The 22306-nt window shown below is 26.2% G+C and overlaps 2 protein-coding genes across 2 annotated transcripts; one reads left to right on the forward strand and one right to left on the reverse strand.

Annotated features, from left to right (window-relative positions):
- Window positions 1-65: 65 nt before the first annotated feature.
- T069G_11029 (exocyst complex subunit sec15-like domain-containing protein) lies at window positions 66-2926 on the reverse strand (the record flags this gene model as incomplete). The annotated part of the gene is made up of 11 exons (XM_056178239.1): window positions 66-141; window positions 221-483; window positions 531-687; window positions 741-949; window positions 1007-1033; window positions 1096-1231; window positions 1284-1393; window positions 1453-1554; window positions 1620-1751; window positions 1812-2822; window positions 2876-2926. The coding sequence occupies 11 exons, from the start codon at window positions 2924-2926 to the stop codon at window positions 66-68; spliced, it is 2274 nt and encodes a 757-aa protein (XP_056024529.1).
- A 533-nt stretch (window positions 2927-3459) lies between these two features.
- Window positions 3460-11994, forward strand: T069G_11030 (GTPase-activator protein for ras-like GTPase domain-containing protein; the record flags this gene model as incomplete). The annotated part of the gene is made up of 16 exons (XM_056178240.1): window positions 3460-3513; window positions 3593-5047; window positions 5105-5415; window positions 5464-5575; window positions 5640-6708; window positions 6757-7172; window positions 7227-7386; window positions 7456-7745; window positions 7802-8089; window positions 8141-8512; window positions 8600-8686; window positions 8819-8991; window positions 9047-9723; window positions 9782-11624; window positions 11677-11929; window positions 11980-11994. The coding sequence occupies 16 exons, from the start codon at window positions 3460-3462 to the stop codon at window positions 11992-11994; spliced, it is 7575 nt and encodes a 2524-aa protein (XP_056024530.1).
- Between the last annotated feature and the right edge of the window lie 10312 nt (window positions 11995-22306).

The following is a 22306-nucleotide window of genomic DNA, read 5'->3' on the forward strand; positions in this document are numbered from 1 at the left end:
TCTAGATATGCAAAATAGACAAGCATATCTTGTAGTTTAGAGAGGCGTCTAGACATTGCTTTGCTTCATTTCATGATGGCAAAGCGAGATAAGTTGGAAAGTGGCGCAGCTCTCCCTGAAGGCTGTGCGGTAGGAGTAAGCCTACGTTGTGTTAGCTTTTGTCTTTTAAGGGTTTTTTTGTTGTTTTTGTTTATTTTCAGGTGTTTCGGTGATGGCATACTTCTCAAGTAGGATCGGCCCATTGAGCACGTCAACTCGGCCATATTTCTTGTTGCGGATTGAAATATCATAAAATTCTTCATGATTGTCAGATTGCATCAGATTTACAGTCTGCTGAAGTTCGTCAAGATTTTCGCGTAGCATCTGCCCGTTTTCAAGACTTCCGACAAACTCTGTAAGATAGTTGACATCCTGTGCCAGGGCAAAGACACCATGCCCGTTGATGTGTCGAACCTCTGGTGAAAGAGGGAGGGCCTTTGAAAGCTAGTTAATATACGACGATCATGATGTAGGTACGGGGAACGGCATACCAGGATTTTTTCAGCTGCATGGCTGAGAGCATCAAAATAAATCAACTCCTTGATTTCTCTTGGCAACCCCAGAAGCGTCGAGTTCATAATATTGGATAGATACCGAGTGAGCGTTTGCATGTAATTGCTTGGCTCTGTCGGCACACCGCTCGCCAGCCTACAAATGTCTTGATTAGCGCCTATGGTGACTCCATCATCTAAAAATCTTACCAGTCGTATTCTGCCGTGTCAACGAGGTCATCAATTTTGGAGTTGACCAGTTCAAATATTCTCTTCTCAGCAGTCTTCTTGTTGTTGCGAAACTCTTCCGTGGCGTTTAATCGCAAAGGACCACCCGCTGAAGTAGACGACCTTGCTCGTATCAATAGCTGTTCTAGCTCTCGACAGGCTATTTCAAAGTGCTCCAAGTTTATAAGGATCTGCACTATTTGACCCAAATATTGAGAGCTTAGACGCTCGACGAGAGATTTGCAGACCTTCTCGCTGAGGAGCTCGTCCAGAGACTGTTTTGTTGGTTAGTTGTCTATATCTCTACTTGGATAGGGGCAGGGGTGGCAGTGTAAACCTTTCGAAGCGTCTCATCGATGATATCTGAGTGCTGAAAGTGATCATCGAGAAAGAAATAGAATTGATTCAGAAAGTTTCGAATATCGATACAGCAGAGTGGGTACATCTGAGAAAATGGTAAAACGCATGGAAACCTATCACGACTGTTAGTATTTGCTGTGCATCCTAGAAATATAATAAGCGTACGTAAGCTCCTCTGTAGGTCGATCTGGCGTGAACCAGCTGACGTTTATCACTTTTTCATAGTCGCTGAGTGAGTTGATAGCCATCGGCATATAATCATCCGTCGAAACGATCTGCCGAGTATTGCTCATGAGTAAATGGTCTTGAGACAAGGACAATTTGTACTACATACCTCTTGAAAGTCTTCGCTGAATCGGCGCTTCAGTAGCTGGGCATATTTGTCGAAGAGCTGCAGGAGAAAGTTATCCAGAGTGGATACAGAATATCCCCAGCCCTAGATATGAACAAGTACTTGTCAGAAAAATATGATAACGACGATTCACAAGACTGCATGCTTACTTCCATGGTCTGAATGAACAATGCAATGACGCTTTTAATTTTAAGTAAGACTTCAGCATTATCAATGTTTGTTAGAGCCTTCGTGGTGAGGGCTATGGCGGCGGTACACATGGAGTCCCACAACTCTTCTACCTGTAGGACATCGTTAAACCCAGTTGAAGACTCAAGAGTTCCAGGTGCGCTGATACTTACATCAACCACGGATCGTAGATACGGGACCCGTTGCATCGTTGCCTTTTCTATAATTGCAAATCCTGCAATTCCTTCGAGAAGACTGCTAAGAGAAGACCCATCCTCGGCCAGTAAATCAATTGAGGTTGGCACTAAAAGGTCCTTCTGCTGGCGTCGGGTAGAAGCGTATTCCGAGCGGAATCGGTCGCTATGTCCAAGGGCATCATGAATATGCAGAGCTTCAAACAGGGGTGTAAAATCAACCTGGAGCTCTTCGTTGTCGAGAACATCAAATTCCTCATTCTCATCTGAAATCAACTCAATAGACGAATTCAACTTGAAATTCTCCAAGAATTTTTCGTTTTCGATTCGCGCCCTTTGCCTGTTTCTTCGCATTTCTGTATGATAGAACGCAACTTCGCCCAGAAATTGTGAGGTCTCACGAATCCGAAAGAGCCAGGTGTTCAAGTCCGACATGACCGCTTCGGAAATTGCCCTTCGGGAAGCAGGAAGAGACTTCTGAATTGCATCCGCTAGGCGATGCTGGGTGGCATAGCGATTCTGGAGGATCGGAACAAGATGTTCATTCTGCAAATCTTCCAGCGATTTTAAGGCGGAATAGTATTTCTTGCGGCGTACGAGCTCGTGGGAGTGGTTCACGGCATGGAGCACCGTAAGGGATTCTCGAAGGGCATCCGCCGCGTCAGCAATATTCTGGCGCACAGCCTTTGTGTTGACAAGGGCACCCTTTTGATCAGCAAGCTTCTCGGTACTTGCTTGAATTGATTGGTTGAGTTTGAGAATCTCAGTGGTGAGGGTAACAGTCCCTTCGCGGACTTCTTGTAGTCTGTGGACCGAATCGAGAAACTCTTCGTGTTTGGTCAGTCCGATTCGTTCAATGTCTGCTTCGCGGTCCTCGGAATAACGAGACAAGGACTGCAGAAGGGCTGGCGTCCGCCGTGAGTTGGTTGCATCTTTAAGCACCGGTATGAGGTGATCTAGATAATCGGAATCAGAGGTCGACAAGATGATCTGAGACTTGGTTAGGCTGGACTATGAGGATTGCACATGATAGGAACACAAACTTGAGGCACAGCAGACGTGTAGTCGTCTAAAGCACCGTGCCTACGAGGCATTGTTGCATAGTTGCTCCGGCAAAAACACCCTTTGACTGTTCTCAACTACGAAAAGCGCTGTCGGTAGATGCAAACACGACCTGTGGCGAAGATGCTATTCGCAAGTTGTGCCAGCTGTAGTGTCGCAGTGACAGACAAGGAAGCTAGAAAGAAGCTTAGTACGTGTACTGGCTGGAGCTCCTAATGTGCCGTTTTAGTACCTGGTAGGTACCATTGGGGGCGCCCAATGATTTATCAGGTACTGCAAACTACGAGGTACCGCTATCTATGCAGTCTTTCCAAAAGAAAAAAAAAATCCCCGTGCCTGTTCTGGGCCCCCTGGTAATATCATCGGCCGTAACGTTGTGCGCCGAGGTACAAAAAAGTACCTATGCTAATGCCTTGATGCTGTCCGGAGTACCTTGGAGGGGATTCCGATCCAGGGGTCGCGCTACATGCTAGAATGTACCCCGCGCTGTACTTCCAGGCCCTGGATTCGATGATGGCCTCATCCACTCCCAACGAGCTCGTTCCGACATCTCCAGATCGCCGTCATGTCTGGAGATTCAAGTTTGGTGGCCTGCTTGGTCGAACGATTGTCCAGCAGGGTAAGCAGCAATTCGCGTCAATCGGGCATATTTGAATCCACGAACACTTAACTAACGGTTATCAATCCTCGCGTTGCAGCTACCGCACCTTACCGGAACGAGCAGTCCAAGTCCCCTTGAAGATGAAGTGCTACACATAACGAGATCGACACTTGTTGATTTGAGCAAATCTTCCATTAGTATTATATTGGAATCACTTGTGGGACTACTCGAAGACCTCGCGCGCCCCTATGGCACTATCTCAGATCATCCCAGCCATGTCTTGTCCTCGGAGATCTTTGTGCTGAGCCTGGCAGCCGATTGCTGCTCTGCTAATTGGACTGGGCAGCCCAATTCGCACGACAATGCCACACCTTTACCATCTACTGCCCTGGGCGAGCGACTTGTTGGCCGAATCTTTGACGCTCTCAAAGATTTGCTGGAACCCATATCCGACAATTACATGTTATCGGCACAAGTGCTGCTGGATCAAGGTATCGAAAGCAGTGCCAGCGTGACATCCTCAGCTGGTGAGCCGCAGCAAGATGTCCATCATGACGATCCCGACGTCGAGCGCCGCTTGTCTTCATATTTTGATCAAATCGAAACGCCTATCAAGACACTCGTGGGATATGTCACAGCGTCCAGCTGGTCAGACTCATTTAGCTACCTTAGAGAGGTCATATACAATGTCCGCGTTTCTGCAACAGTAGACGCTACTGCGGAGACTTGGGGCTCTCAGGAATCCGGGAGAGGGTCGCTTGTTGTCATGCGACTTCTTTCCTCCTTCTGGGTGGATGGTTCCAAGCTTGGGTTCATCATACAAGAGATTTGCTCGAGCTTTCTTCATTTTCGAAAATCATATCAAAACACTGTCGCTGCTACCATGCCTTTATTAATAGCTCGATGGATTGACCGATATCCGCAAGAATTTGTCCATCTCCACCGTCTTCATAAACGACTCGATGGAGGCGCGGATACCCTTTTTGATATGACACAAACCGTGACTGACAATGGTAGACGCAAAACCCTTCTGTTTCCTCTCCAAACAACTCTTCTTTTCCTCATGCCTGATGTTTTCGAGGTGGCCAGTAACTTAAGGGAGGCCAAGAGCAACAATATCATGAAGAAGGTGTCATTTTTGGACGCATTGCGTAAGACCATGAAGAATGGAAATGAGCAAGCCGGATATTGTGTCATCTCTCTACTCCGCGCTGCTCGTCATTTCAGCGCAGAGAGCGATTCTGCACTTGTCAGCTATGCCATGGATGTGCAGGACGAAGTACGGGACGCAGTATTTCGCCATTCCGCCACAAATTCGCCTTCTGCCCAGTTTGATCAGAATATGATTACTGCTGCCTTTATCACTCTAGCGCATCTAAACCTAGATGTCTGTATTGATACTGTCCTTGACACTTGTATCTCGCCCTCGTCACCTCATAGTTTCAAAGTCGCAGTTATCCAAGCATGCTGTTACCTTGCGAACCAGTCAGACTCTTCCAGATATAACGAGCTCTTCAATGAGGCTCTTCCATTTATTCAAACACAGCTGAAGGTTTGCCACACAAAACTGTTTTCTGCTTCTTACCACGCTTATACTAATTGGTTTCAGACTTGCGTAGCTGTTTCATGGGATCCGGCGGCAAATCTCAGTAATGAAGTCATAAATATGGCGCGCAGCATCCTCAAGTTTCTCGGTGCTCTGCCCACATCATTATTGAATGAGCTTAATCGTCAGACGCCGGCTCTTGATACGCTGGGGCCATTTATATTCACTGTAATATCATCCAACAAAACCATTTGCCAAACAGCAACAGAAGTTGCCGAGCGACTCTTTTCAGAGCATCCAGAAGCCGTCAAGTCCTTCAATGAGCAGAGTCATCCCGATATACTTGAGCTGCGTGAGACATTCTGGACTCGAAGGTAAGATGAAAAACTGGTAGTATCCAACATTAACTAATACTCTTCAAGCTCCAAGGTTTTGCTCGAGCTGTGTGAACGAATGGTTCATCCTAGGCTATCCGAACTAACAACTATGCACGACTATCTCAAAGCTCGGCTCACCTTATTGAAAAACATCCCGGTAAGGATCCATTAATCCAATTTACAGCGGCCCTCCACTAATGCTGTATCATGATTTCCTACAGGAATTGACACGCCTGTCTGATGAGCTTCCTGATATGGTAGCTGCCTCGTCCAAATTAGAGACCGTTCTTCTTGTATCTCTTTGCTCTGCCGATATTGATGTCTGTCAGCTTGTTACTTCTTGCATAGGCCTATTCCTGGCGGAGTGCTCTTGCATTGGTGAATTTGCTGAATCTGTCAAGTCATCAGCGTCAATCCTTCGCAACGGCGATATTTTCCGTGAGATCGCATCCCCAGGTTTTCGATTCACCGGACTGGTCGCCTTCCAGAAACGAATTCGAACCTTTTTGCGTCGCATACAGTTTCCAACATTAGGCATACTGAACGCTTGGGAAATCGCATTCGATCGTTGGATCTATTTAGTTCAAAAAGTCTCCACGCTACATCCAAATTCTGTTGATGACCGATTATTGTCAGAGTGGCGAAATTTGTCAGGCTTCCTTGCGTCTCTTGGAGGAGCTTGCACCGCAGATCAGGCCATTGCTTTGGAGGAACCATCGCTCCAGAATTTGAGATGGATAGATCGATCACCATCTGAGCAATCCGAGGAGCCTTCGCTCAAACGTTATCTCAAATTGGCTATTCAACTCCTAGCATGTGCAAACGTCAGAGTTCGTGAAGCTATGCGCGAAATTCTTTCGAGCGAAGTGTCACCTATACTTTATCCCGCCCTGTTCAAGTCTCTCGAATCAGAGTTAGAAGTGCTCTTTGCAGGTGTTCTCGCTCCGGCAGATAAGGCTCAGGAAACAGACATAATCTTTGCGGAGCAAGCTGCTTCTTTGCTAAAGACTCTGGTCGAGAGACTAGAAATCCCGGCCGATTTAGGGGCCGCCTCGTCAGTCCACTTGGGCCTGATGACATTGAACTTTGCCAAGTTCATCGACGGGATTGCAGATACTGCAAATACCTTACGAGTCAAGATAAGGGTCTGTCAATTGTGCGAAGCAGTCACAAAGAGAAAGGAGCATTTGAACCTCCGTGATGATGTACATATTCGAAACCAGCTCCTCGAATACACCATTGGTTGGATAGATCGACCACGATCACCACATGTGGATCAACCCGGCGCAGGTGGGAAACCTGATGATTTGAACAGAGTTCAAAAGGATCTTGATAAAGCTTGTTTGCGATCTCTCGCAGATCTCACATTTCGTTTACCGCTTCAGCCCGCTGATAGTCAGTCAGATGTTGGAATGAGCGAGATGAAGTCTCAGATGTTTCACACCTACTTCAACCGATTTCTTTCCCTTCTCAATCATGAGTCTGCTGAAATCAGCAGATCGGAGCTTTCTGCAACTTTAGTTGGCCGAGATGAAGTGATCTCCAATTCAGATTTGGCCATCACCATCCTCTCCAACCTCCTTAGCGCAAATATTGATGTTGGTCTCAAGCATTCCATCAATATCGGATATCACGACAATGTAGAGATCCGAACAGCATTCGTCAAAGTTCTTTTTAACATCTTAATCCAAGGAACTGAGTTTAGCAATTTGACAGACTCGGCTGTTAGCAAAAAATATGAGGAACTTTTAGAGGTTTGTTATCTCACCTGACTTAGCCCTTCCCAGAAGCTGACAGTGCAAATGCAGCTCCTTACAAAAGATGTATCACTTCCTGCCTCAATGAGTGCAATATGCCCTAGTACAGAAGTCGATGAACTTACAATTTGCCTTCTAACGGTATTTGAACAAAGAGGCCTTATCTTTGAATTGTTCGAGGCACTTATTAGGGCAGAAATTGATCAGACTGGTAAGATATTGCGTTTCTACTCACTCCTTTTAGTAGTACTGGACAAGGTTCGAGCTAATCTTCCATCAGAAAATGAGACGGAAATTTTGCGTCGAAATTGCGTTGCAACTAAAATGCTCTCTGTCTACGCTAGGTGGAAAGGTTTTGCTTATTTACAAGGAACTCTTCACAAGGTCCTTGAACGACTCATGCTCACATCCCAAGACTTAGATTTGGAGCTTGATCCGACCAGAGTTGGCACACAGGAAGAACTACAAAAAAATGCTCTTCAACTTCAGATAGTTGCAAAAGTTTTCATGGACGATATTTGTGCTTCTGCTTCCAATATACCCCCTTCGTTCAGAAAAATATGCAGCATAGTGAGTTCAGCTAATACCCCTTGGTTGTTGATCAATAGCCCTCACACCTCAAGTAGATTTCCGATGCTGTTCTACATCGCTTCCCGAATGCCAAATACACTGCAGTTGGCGCGTTCATTTTCCTCCGGTTTTTCTGTCCTGCAATTGTCGCTCCAGAAGTAGAGGGACTCGTGCCAACACCGCCGTCGAAGGAGATGCGTCGAGGTCTACTGCTCATAGCAAAAATAATTCAAAATTTGGCCAATAATGTTCTATTCGGAACAAAAGAGCCTTACATGTTTCCGCTTAACCTCTTCTTAGTCCAAAACATCCATGTCGTAATGGGGTTTCTACGTGAAATATCTGTAAGTGACTGGACAACTCTTTTTTGCGAAGATAGACTGACCACCCGAAAGATTCCACCAAGTCAACTAGAAATCAGCAGTAACAAAAAGGCCATCGATTTTGGGTCATGTGTGGCCTTGCACCGCTTCCTCTATGACCATTGGGATCACCTTCAGCAGATTCTTGTCTCCAAGGATAGGAGAGAATACGTCAGATCTCCAGGGGAACATCCTCGTGGTCGTTCACCGGCCATGGAACCTCTACGGAATTTGATTGCAAATCTCGGTCCCCCTCCTTTGGCCATCTCATGGAACCGGCCACAAATCTCAACAAACAGCCCACCTTTGTATTCACGATTCCAGAACTTTATGCTTCGCAACGCTTTTCGTGGTACAGAGTCTTATTTAACGTCTCGTGCGGTGTATGATGGAGGCGAGAGCAAGGTGAGACATAATTGCTTACTACCCTCTCAGCTCGCCCCAGTTCCTCAGGATATAAGAAATAACTAATGCTAATTGAGCTTTCTCTAGGACGGACTTTCGATCATTTGCATTATACTGCGTCATATTGAAGCGGATAATATTGATTACGACACAATGCTTTATTGTTATCTCAAGGTAAGCTCTTGGATCTTCTCCATAGTCATTGGCACTCCAGCTGCTGCGCTACATGAGAACCTGTGTAGCACCAGCTAGCCGATGCCCCTTGTAGCAATGGATCAAAGAAAGGGATTCTAATTCGTTTGACAGATTGCCAGCAGACTTTGGCATGAACCCTTCGGACTTTTCATAGACGCCACATGTTATAATGGACGGAACGACCCCCAAGATGACTTCTTTAAAATGCTTGATCTTCTTACTCCCTCAGAGCTGACACTTAACCTGACGAGAATTTATGTGTACAACATGAACAGCGCCTTTAGGTCGGTTAGATATGTGCCGTTACCCTTTTCATCATCACTAACGAAATGATTCCAGGAGATGCTTTCGACACCTGCTACGAGTATCCACAAGATCTGAAAGCAGTGCTTTTCACCCGAGAAACGTGGAGTACCACTTGATAGGAAGTCTTCAGGATCTCCAAGCTCATTTCCATCTCAGCCAACTTCATCTTCCTAAGGAAACGATTAGTGTTGTCACAGATACTCGCTATATGTTCCAGCCCATTACAAGGCTCTCAAAGTCGAAAGGAAAAGTAGAAGTGGTAATTAAGGTTGGAAGCCAGTTTGTCCAAGTAACCACAACCAAGAAACAGGAGGTTTTGTCTGGCCTTCGCCTCAGCACTACTGTCAATGATATTTTCCGCCTTGGAGATGTGGAAGAAGCAACGACAACACTTCAATCAGAGGATGACTCTTCCTTCGGACTCCGAGCAGATGGAGGGAAAATAGTCATGTACTTTACCAGCCCAAAGAAAGCTGACGTGCTTCAGACCATCCGCAGTGCCAAAAACAAGCATGGGAAAGAGAATCGTACCTATAAGCCGTTCGAGAGACTTATGCGTCCTCAAGACGTACCCGGTACATTACTCAACCTCGCCTTTACGAACCTTTTGAGCTCAGATCGCTCTCTCAGGTTGGCGTCATATAATTTGCTTGGAGCATTATGCAGGGCTTTCAAGTATAGCGCTGATTCTAGATTATCATGCGCGAAAGGTCGGTTCTAAGGCGCTTATTGATCGATCTGATCATTAATACTAATACCGTGTGCTAGACATCTCCATTCCCATTGATCCAACACGATTTGTAGTAGAAATCAGCAATATATTAGCAACTACGCAGCCACAGCTAACATCTGATTTCTTGACCGAATTCTTCGTAGGGTGGGAGAGCTTCCCTGAAGAACAAAGGCCTCTCAGCTTGGCTTACATGTCACCGTGGCTCACCGGTCTTCGAACAAATGTCTTGACCAGTGAACAAGACAGCGAAAAGGGACGAGAAAAGGTCGCGACACTATTGAGGAAGCTGATCGATCTTATCGTTTTAGACCCGCACCTTTCATATCCTCTCCAGCATTTTGTCTTACCATCAATAACCAGTGATGAACTCCTGCTCGACATATTCCTTGATGAGCTGATAAAAACTGCTCTAAGCTATGGCGCTCATGAGGAGTCGTTGGACGTCATCTCACCAGTCATCATCGGTATTGGTACTGTTACTATTCGAGGAAAGATATTCTCCCGACTTCGCAAAACACTCAATCGTTCGTCATTGAGACCAACAAGATATCTGCAAGATAGCCCTGTCTGGGCAGAGATATGCGTGCTTCTGCAATTTTGCGTCGCTTTGTCATTTGATAGTGGTGTTCAGTCTCGGTTATTCTTGCCTGAAATTTTCCACATCGTGACGATGCTCGCCAATACTGGCGACAATAGCGTTCGCCAACTGGTGTACAAGCTACTGGTCAATTCAGTCCATTCAGTCTGTACGGCTTTCAATCTAGACGAGGCAAAACTTACCAAACTAAAGGCAAACCTTGACCTTCTTTGTGAGCCTCGAGGTGAGGCGTTTTCTTTAACGACCTCGAATATCCGTGACGGCGCCTCCGTCTCTACGGCTCACGATTCGAGCTCGACACTAGCGGCAACTGAAAATCTAACTGTCATTTTATTCGACATATGCTCTATTGCAGCACCTTCGATTGACTTGGCCAATAGTTGGAGATCACGCTGGATGAGTCTTGTTGCAAGCACCGCCTTTCAAAATAATCCAGCCGTCCAACCAAGAGCCTTTGCAGTAATGGGATACTTAGCTCGTGAAGAGGTAGACGACGACCTACTTTACCAAGTTCTCGTTGCCCTGAGAAATAGCATCGGCCAATTCGGAGAAGATGGGAATAGCGAAATGCTCATCTCTATCGTAACGTCGTTGTCAAAAATGATGATCAAGCTTCCTTCTGCATCTCGGTACGGACTTCAACTTTTCTGGTTGGCCATGTCTCTCGTCCGACTTGTTCCCATTGGTCTTTTCAACTGCACAGCGCAATTCCTTGAAGCAGTCTTAACCAACATTGGCGCAGTGGGCAATGCTACGGGAGAGAAAATTGTCCCGCTTCTTTTACAAAGCCGTGGTCAGCTCGAAGAAGCTGCCTTGCCACTTGATGATGCGTACGGAATTCATTTCGATCATGAGAGCTTTCACTTTGCCGTCTGCGCTTACCTCGTCCGCGGACTCACTGATACGTCAACACGCCCAACGGCAATTCGCGTTCTATCTTCATTTTTTGAGATTGCCAACTCTACCGCAGTACCTCCAACAGCTAAAAACGACCCTACAACAGATTCATTACCATACCTTGCTCTTATTTCGGCGCGAGGCGTGCTTCCTGAAGACTACAGAGATGGCCTCTGGATTGCCGGTATCGGTGCAGAGGGCACTGGAAATACTACAACATACACTGGTCGACAAAGAATGGATAATGTAAGGGACAAAGACCTATTGCTCATCTCAGCTATCGAATTAGTTGACTTCCAGTATCTTGAGGAGCGGGTCCAAGTCCGGAGCCTTCAGTGGCTGAATGATCTAGCCTTGCAACGGCCTTTGGTATTTGAACAGCTGTAAGTATATAATGCTGCTTGACTACGCGGTTTGTTGACTGATTTCATATAGATGCGGCGCAATACCATCATTAATTGAGGAGGTCCTATTACATAGCCAGGATACTAGTGCTCTGAAGGCCGCCAATACCCTACTGCGAACAATCTCGTCAGATGCAAACTTTCAGGATAAAATGACGTCGATGCGGCCACTAATAGATGCATTACATGAAATGGGATTTACAGGATTATGGCGTTTCTCTTCTCAAGACCTTGGAGAAGAGATTCGGCGCGAATGCTTTGATTTGACGGAGAGATTAATAGAGGTAAGTTTTATCTTAGTAATAGAAAATAAGAAAGTTACTAATTTTAATAGTTAATAATTATATAAATTTTATAAAAATATTTATATATATATAAACTAGATTATACTATATATATATATTAAATATATATTTAATTTAATATAATAGTTATTTTTCTTAAATATAAAAAATAAATTATTTAAAAATTAAAAAAAATTATATTTTAATTTTAAATTTAAATATATATATAATAATTTAAATAATAAAATTTAAATATAATATAATTAATTTGAAATTCATAATTTATAATTTAATAATTTAATTAAATTAAATAATTTTTTTTATTAAATTATAAAAAATAATAATAATTTTATTTAAAAATAAATTATATATATAATATTTTTAAAAAACTTATATATTAAAATAATATAATTATTTAATTAAAAAAATAATTATAATAATTATAAATTAATTATAATATATAATATAATATTTAAAAAATATAATTAAATTTATAATAAATAAAATTATAAATTTATAATTAAATTTTTTAAAAAATAATTTAAATAAAAAAAATATAAATTAAATTATTTAAAAAAAAATAAAAATTTTAATTTAAAAAAAAAATTATTAAAATAATTATTAAAATAATTTATTAAAAATATATATATAAATTTTTTTATAAATAATATTTTAAATAATTTTTTAAATAATTTATTAAATAATTTATTTTTTATATTTAAAAAAAATTTATAATAAAATAATATATTTATTAATTAGTATTTAAAAAATATTAAAATTTATTAAAATTTTTATAATTTTAGTATAATAAAATAATATTTATATTTATAATTATTTATAAAAAAAATTAAAATTAATTAAAGTTTTTATAAAATTTATATTTAAAAATTATATTTAATATTAAAAAATAAATTAAATTATAATTTTTTTTAAATATAAAAAATAAATTACTTAATTAAAATTAAAATAACTATTATTAAATTTTTATTTAATAATTATTAATTAATAATTTAATTAATTTATATTTTTTTATAATTAATTTAAAATATTTTATTTATTTTATTTATTATTTAAATTTTAAATAAAAAAATTTAATATTAATAATATTTTTATTATAAATTTTATAATAGTAATTATTATTTTAATTATAATTATAATTAATTTTTTATTATTTTTAATTATTATAATTATTTATAATAAATAAATATATATTAATTATTAATTTATTATTTATTAAAAAAGTATATTATTTTTATAATATATTATTTTATTAAGTAGTTTTTTAATTTTAAAAATATTATATATATAATTTATTTTTAAAAATTATTATTACTTTCTATAACTTAATGAAAAAATTAAGTTTATTTAATTTATTTAATTTATTTAAATTATAAATTATAAAGCTTAAAGTTAATTATATTATATTTTAACTTTATTATTTAAGCTATTTTATATATTTTAAATTTAATTTTAAATTTTAATTAATTATATTTTATAAATTTTTAAAATTTAATTTAATTAATTATAATTGATTAAGTTAAGTTATAAATTAATTTTAAATTAATTTTAGATTTTAAATTAATAATTAAAGTATAGTTTTTTTTAACTTAATTATTATACTTTTATTAATTTTTTTAATAATAAATATAACCTTTATAAAAAAATTTTTATTATTTTATTAATTTTTTAAATAGTTTTTTTAATGTTTTTACTTAATTTAAGGTTTTTAGTATTTTTTAATTAATTTAATTTATATTTTATTTTATTTAATTTTAATTTTTTTAAAAATATTTTTAATTATAAATTTATAATTTTATTAATTATAAATTTAATTATTTACTTAATTATTTTATTATATTAAATTATAATTAAATTATAATTATTATAATATATTATTCTATTATATAAAATTTTTAAAGCTATTATATATATAATTTATTTTTAAAAATTATTATTAATTTTTATAATTTAATAAAAAAATATAATAAATTTATTTAAATTAATTAAATTATTAAATTATAAATTATAAAGCTTAAGATTTATTATATTATATTTAAATTTTATTATTTAAGTTATTTTATATATTTTAATTTTAATTTTAATTAATTAAGTTAAATTATAAATTAATTTTAAATTAAAAATTAAAAACTAAAATATTTTTTTTTAATTTAATTTTTATAATTTTATTAATTTTTTAATAATTATTATTATTTTAATTATATTAAATAAAAAAACTATTTTTATTAATACTTTTTAATATATTTTTTATTAATTATTATATTATAAATAATAATTAATATTATTTTTTATTTTTAAATAAATAATAAAATTAAATACTAAAACTAAAACTTTAAATATTATTCATAAATATTTTATAATAAAAATTAATTAAATTAATTATATAAATTACTCTTTATAAATTTATTTATAATATAATTAAATATTTAATAAATAATTATAATTTAATTTATTTATTTTTATTATATAATTTAATAATATTAAAAAATAATAAAATTAAAATTAATTATATAAATAATAATATTATATAATATATATAAAATATATATAAAACTTATTAATAAATTATTATAATATTATAAAAATTTAATAATATATATTATAAATAATATAATAATAAATAATAAAAAAATACTTTAATATTAAAAACTAAGTTTTAATATTTATTAAATATTTATAGTTATAATACTTTAATTATAAAAATTATATTTATTATTAAAAAAATTAATAAAATTATAATAATTAAGTTAAAAAAAATTATACTTTAGTTTTTAATTTAAAATTTAAAATTAATTTATAATTTAACTTAATTAATTATAATTAATTAAATTAGATATTAAAACTTTAATTTATAAAATATAATTAATTAAATTAAATTTTAAAACTTTAATTTATAAAATATAATTAATTAAAGTTTAAAATTAAACTTAAAGTATATATATATATATAAAATAACTAAAATAATAAAGTTTAAATATAATATAAATATTAAGTTTTATAATTTATAATTTAATAATTTAATTAAATTAAATAAGTTTATTATATTTTTATATTAAATTATAAAAAATAATAATAATTTTTAAAAATAAATTATATATATAATATAAAAAATTATATAATAAAATAATATACTTTAATTATATTTTTTTATTATATTTAAATTAAATTATTAGTAAATTTACTTTATTAATTTAAAAAAATAATTATAATAATTATAATTTAATTATAATTTAAGTAAAATAGCTAAATAAATAATTAAATTTATAATTAAAAACTTTAAAAAAAGAAAAATTAAAACTAAGTAAAATAAAATATAAACTAAATTAACTAAAGAATATTAAAAATCTTAAGCTAAGTAAAAGTATTTAGAAAATTATTAAAAAAATTCATAAAGTAATTTATTAAAAATATATATAAAGATTTTTTTATAATTAGTTTTTTTTAAATAGTTTATTTTCTATATTTAAGAAAAGTATTTTTTTTTTTATATTATATAATTTATTTTTAAAATTAAAAAATTACTTAATAAAATAATATATTATAAAAATAATAAACTTTTTTAATAATTAAAAATAAATTAATAATTAATATATATTTATTTATTATAAATAATTATAATAATTAAAAATAATAAAAAATTAATTATAATTATAACTAAAATAATAATTATTATTATAAAAACTTATAATAAAAATATTATTAATATTATAAAAATTTTTTATTAAAGTTTAAAAAATAAAAAAATAAAAAAAAGTAATTTAAATTAATTATAAAAAAAAATATCAATTAATTAAGCTATTATTAATTAATAATTATTAAAAAAAAAGTTTATAATAATTTATTATTTTAATTTTAATTAAGTAATTTATTTTTAATTTTAAATTAGTTTTTTATTAATTTTTAATTAATTAAAATATTATTTTTTATAAAAAAAAATTAAATTAAAATTATTATAAAAATTAAAATATTAATTTTAATATTTTAATAATTAAAAAATTATTTATAAAGTTTTTTTTTTAATTATAAAATAATAATTTATTTAAAAATCCTATTATAAATATTAAAACTTTTAATTTACTTATAATATTAATTTTATAATAGTTTTATTTTAATTAAATATTAATTAAATATTAATTATTTTTTAATTTTATTATTTTTTTTTAACTTTATTATTTTTTTTAATTTTTTTAAAAGCTTTTATAAAGTTTTTTTTTAAATAATTTTTAAATAAAAATTTATTATTTTATAATTATAAATTAATAAATTAATAAAATTATTTATTTAAAAATAAAAAAAATATTAATTAAAAAATAATAAAAATTTATATTATATTTAATTATAAAAACTTTTATAATTATTAATTAAAAATTAATAATATTAATATTAATTTATAAAATATTATAAAATTAAGTTTTATTAAAGTATAAGTTTTTAATTATTTTTTTATTAATATTTTATTTTATAATAATTTTTTTTATATAAAATACTTAATTTTATAAATAATAAATTAAACTTTTTAAAAATAAATTTATTAATTAATTAAAAATTAATAATTTATAAAATTATAATTTTAATAATAATAATAAATATAATTATAATATTTAATAATAGTATTTTATTAATTAATTAATAATTTAAAAATATTTAATTTATTAATTATTAAATATTATAAAAATTTTACCTTTAGGTTAAAAATATAAAAAAAAAAAAAAATTAAAATTTTTTTTATAATTAAAAAAAAGTAAAATTATAATAAATTTATTACCTTAGTAATTAATAAAAAAAATAAAAAAAAATATAAAAAATTTATTTTAAAAAAAATAATAATTTATTTTTAATTTATTTTTAATATATTTTTAATTTATTTTTTATTTATTTTACTAAATTTATAAAAAAATATTAAAAAAATTAAAATTAAAATAAAATTTAATAATTATATATATAATTTAAATTAATATATTATAATAAAAAAAAGTAAATATAAATATAAAATTATTTACTTTTTTATATATTTTTAATTATATTTTTATTTATTATAAAAGTATTTTTAATTTAAAATATATTATTTTAATTAATAAAATAAATTTATAATATAATTATTTTAATTATATTTTAAATAATAATACTAAGGTTAAAACTTAATTAAATAAAAATTAATATATAAAAAGTAAACTAATAAAAATAAATTTATTAAAGTAATAAAAGTTAATATAAAAATATTATAAAATAAATTAATATATTAAATTATATTTTTAAAATTAAGATTTTATAAACTTAAATAATATATTCTTTAAATAATATATAAAATATATTTAAGTCTTTAATTTAATATAAAAAAAATAATAAAAATAATATTTAAAAAAGTTTTATAATATACTTTTTTATAAATTATTTATAAATATTTAACTTTAGTTTAATAAAATAATTAATAAAATAAAATTACTTTAAAAAAAATATAATATTATATTAAAGTTAAAAACATAAATTATTTATATTAAAAATATATATTTATTTTAAAATTAAATAAATATATTAATATAATATTAATTATTACTTTTATAATAATAATATTTAAAATTATTATTTAATTTTTTATAAATAAATAAAAAAAACTTTAAAATTAAAAAATATTAAAAAAAAGTATTAAGTAATTAAAGTAAATATAATTATTATAAATAATAATAATAATAAGTTTTAAATATAAGTACTTTATTATAAAAGTATTTATATAAAAAAATAAAAAATAAAAATATTAATTTTTAATAAAATAAAAATTAAAAATTTTTTATATATATTATAATTATATTATTAAATTATATATTTATAAATATTTTTTATTTTTAAAAATTTAAATTAAATTACTTTATTATTATAAAAATAAAGTTATTATAATTTTTAAATTTAAATATTAATTTTATAAAAGAAAATTAAATATTTAATTTATATAAAAAAAATATTATAATTAATATTAAAAATAATATTATAAAAAAAAGTAATATATTAAATATTAAAAAACTTTTAAATTAAAAAAAAAGTATTAAAGTTTAAATTATAACTTTATAATTTAAAAAAATTTATAAAAAAAAACTTTTTTTTTATTTTAAAAAATTTTAAAATAAATATAATTATTATTAAATACTTAATTATTTAAAAGTAATTAAAATATAAATTATTTTCTTTTTTAATTTTATTATTTTTTTTATACTTAGCTTTTTAATAATTATATATTTTTAATTAAAGATTTTATATTAAATAAATAAAAATTAAAAATAAAGCCTTAGTTATAAAATTAATTAATTTATATAATTTTATTTATATTTATAATAAAAACTATAATTATAATAATTTTATAATAATACTATTATATTTTAATTTAAATAATATTAATTTAATTTAATTTTTTTTAATTTAATTTTAAATTTTTTATTTATTTTATTTTATAAAAAAATTAAACTTTCTTAAGTATAAAAAATAAATTACCTAAAAGAAATTAATTATAAAAAAACCTTTATATATAATAATAATTTTTAATAAATTATTTTATTAATTTTTTAATAAATTTTTTAAAATTTTTATTTAGCTTAAGGTTTTTAATATTTTTTAGCTAATTTAATTTATATTTTATTTTACTTAGTTTTAGTTTTTTCTTTTTTAAAACTTTTAATTATAGGTTTATAATTTTATTAATTATAAATTTAATTATTTATTTAGTTATTTTATTATTATAATTAAATTATAATTATTATAATTATTTTTTTAATTAAAAAAAATAAATATATTATTTTATTATATATTTTTTTATATTATATATATAATTTATTTTTAAAAATTATTATTACTTTTTATAACTTAATAAAAAAATATTTATTTAACTTAAATAAGTTATTAAATTATAAATTATAAAGCTTAAAGTTAATTATATTATATTTAAACTTTATTATTTAGGCTATTTTATATATATATTAATTATATTTTATAATTTAAATTTTAAAAATTTAACTTAGTTAATTATAATTAATTAAATTAAATTATAAATTTATTTTAGATTTTAAACTAAAAGCTAAAGTATAGTTTTTTTATAATTTAATTATTATAGCTTTATTAATTTTTTTAATAATAAATATAACTTTTATAAAAAAATTAAAAAAAATATATATTTAATTATAATTATTTAAACTTTTTATAATAATTTTAATTTTAATTTAGAAATATTTTATTTTTAAATTATATTATAATTATATTTTTTATTTAAATTTAAAATATTATTAATATATTTTTATTAAAAAGTTATTTTATATTAATAATTTCTATAATTTATTTTAAATTATAGTTTTTAAAAATTTTAATAATTATTTTATTTTATATTATAATTATTTTATTTTATTTAATTAAAATTATTCTTAATAAAAGTTTTATATAAGCTTAATTTAAAAATATTATAATAATTACTTAAGTTAATTAATTATTTAGTTTTTTTTTATAAATTATTTATTTTATAATATTTTAAAGTTTTATTTATTATAATTAAAAAAAAATTTAAAGTAAATATTTATTATATTAAAAATAATTTAAATAATATATTAAATTATTTAAAACATAATTTTAATATAAATTATACTTTATTTAAAAATATTATTTTTAAAAACATTTATTAAATTATAATTACTTAAGATTTATTATATAAATACTTTAACTTTTATATTTAAATAATAAATACTTTATATAAAATTTATATAATTATTATTTATTATTATTAAAAAATTATTTTTATATTATTAATAATATTATTTTATAATTAATATATTATTATAATAAAAAGTAAATAACTTTAGGGAATTTAATAATATTATTTTTTTAAATTTTATTATAAATTTTAGTATTATAAAAATAATTTAAAAATTATTAAAAAGTTTTTTTATTTAAATATAATATAAATATATATATTTAAAAGCTTAAATAATGAAATTTTAATATAATATAAACTTTAAATTTATAATTTATAATTTAATACTTTAATTAAATTAAATAAATATTTTTTTATTAAAGTATAAAAAATAATAATAATTTTTAAAAATAAATTATATATATAATTAAAAAAAATTATTTAATAAAATAATATATTATAAAAATAATAAATTTTTTTAATTATTTTAAAATAAATTTATAATTAATATATATTTATTATAAATAATTATAATAATTTATAATAATAAAAAAATAATTATAATTATAATAAAAAAATATTTATTATTATAAAAATTTATAATAAAAATATTATTAATATTAGAAAAAATATTTATTAAAGTTTATAAAATAAAAAAAATAAAAAGAAAATAATTTAAATTAATTATAAAAAAAATATAAATTATTTAATATTAATTTATTATTTTAATTTTAATTAAGTAATTTATTTTATATATATTTTTTTTTATAATTAATTTAAATTATTTTTTTATATTTATATTTTATAATTTAAGTTTTTTTATATATATATTAATTATATTATATTAAAACTTTATTATTTTAATTATTTAATATATTTTAAATTTAATTTTAAATTTTAATTAATTATATTTTATAATTTAAAATTTTAAAATTTAAATTAAAAATTAAAATATAATTTTTCTTTAATTTAATTATTATAATTTTATTAATTTTTTTAATAATAAATATAAATTTTATAAATAATATTTTTTTTATTTTTTAATATATTTAAATTTCTTTAATTTTTATTAAATACTTAATTAAAAAAACTTATTATTTTTTAATAATTTTAATTTTTTAAATATAATAAATTTAATTTAATATATTATTAATATTATAAAATATTATAAATATTAATATAAAAGTTATATTTATTATTAAAAAAGTTATATTTATTATTAAAAAAGTTATATTTATTATTAAAAAAGTTATATTTATTATTAAAAAAGTTATATTTATTATTAAAAAAGTTAATAAAATTATAATAATTATATTAAAAAAAATAATTTTTTAATTTTTAATTTAAAATTTAAAATTAATTTATAATTTAACTTAATTAATTATAATTAATTAAATTAAACTTTAAAAATTTAAATTATAAAATATTATTAAATAAAGTTTAAAATTAAACTTAAAGAATATAAAATAACTTAAATAATAAAGTTTAAATATAATATAATTATATTTTAAATTTTATAATTTCTAATTTAATAATTTAATTAAACTAAATAAATATAATTTTTTTATTAAATTATAAAAAATAATAATAATTTTATTTAAAAATAAATTATATATATAATACTTTGAAAATTAAAAAACTATATAATAAAATAATATATTTTAATTACTTTTTTTTAATTAAAAAAAAAAGTTTTACAAAAGTTTTTAACTTAGTATATATATTAATATATTTACTATATAAATTTATTAAATACATTATATAATAATTATAATTTAATTATAATAATTAAATAATTAAATAATTAAATAAATAATTAAATTTATAATTAATAAAATTATAAATTTATAATTAAAAGATTTTAAAAAAAAAACTAAAGTTAAATAAAATAAAATATAAACTAAATTAATTAAAAAATATTAAAAACCTTAAGTTAAATAAAAGTATTAAGAAAATTATTAAAAAAGTTAATAAAGTAATTTATTATAAATATATATAAAGGTTTTTTTATAATTATTTTTTTTAAAATAATTTAGTTTTTATATTTAAGAAAAATAAATATTAATATAAATAAAATTATAATAATATAAAAATTATATTTTATTATTATAAAATTTATAGTTAATAAATATAAAGTAAATTATATAATTATATAAATATTATATTTAAAATACTTAATATAATATTTAATTATTTTAAATTAAATTAATTTATATAATAAAATATATAATAAAAAAATTAAAAAATAAATATAAAATAATAATTATTTAAATAATATATTTATTAACTTAATAAAGTTAAAAATAATAAATAATATTGAAATTTTATTAATTAATATATTATAGTTTTTTTATTTTTTAATATAATTATTAATTTAATAAAATTAATAATAATAATATAATTTAAAATAATAATATAATATAATTAAAATAATACTATAATATAATTAAAATTATAAATATAATTATTATTTTAATAAAGTTAAATATAATAATATAGTTTTTAATTATTTATAAAAATTTTTTTTAAAATTATATAATAATAAAAATTTATATAAATAAATAATTATTGATTTATTATAATATAATTTTATTTAATTTTATTATAGTTTTTTAATATAAAAAATTTAAATATATTTATTATTTATATTTTTTTAAATTAATATTTTTTTAAATTAAAATTAATAAAAAATAATA

This window comes from Trichoderma breve (genome assembly GCF_028502605.1).
Source record: "Trichoderma breve strain T069 chromosome 7 map unlocalized scaffold00007, whole genome shotgun sequence".
NCBI lineage: Eukaryota > Fungi > Ascomycota > Sordariomycetes > Hypocreales > Hypocreaceae > Trichoderma > Trichoderma breve.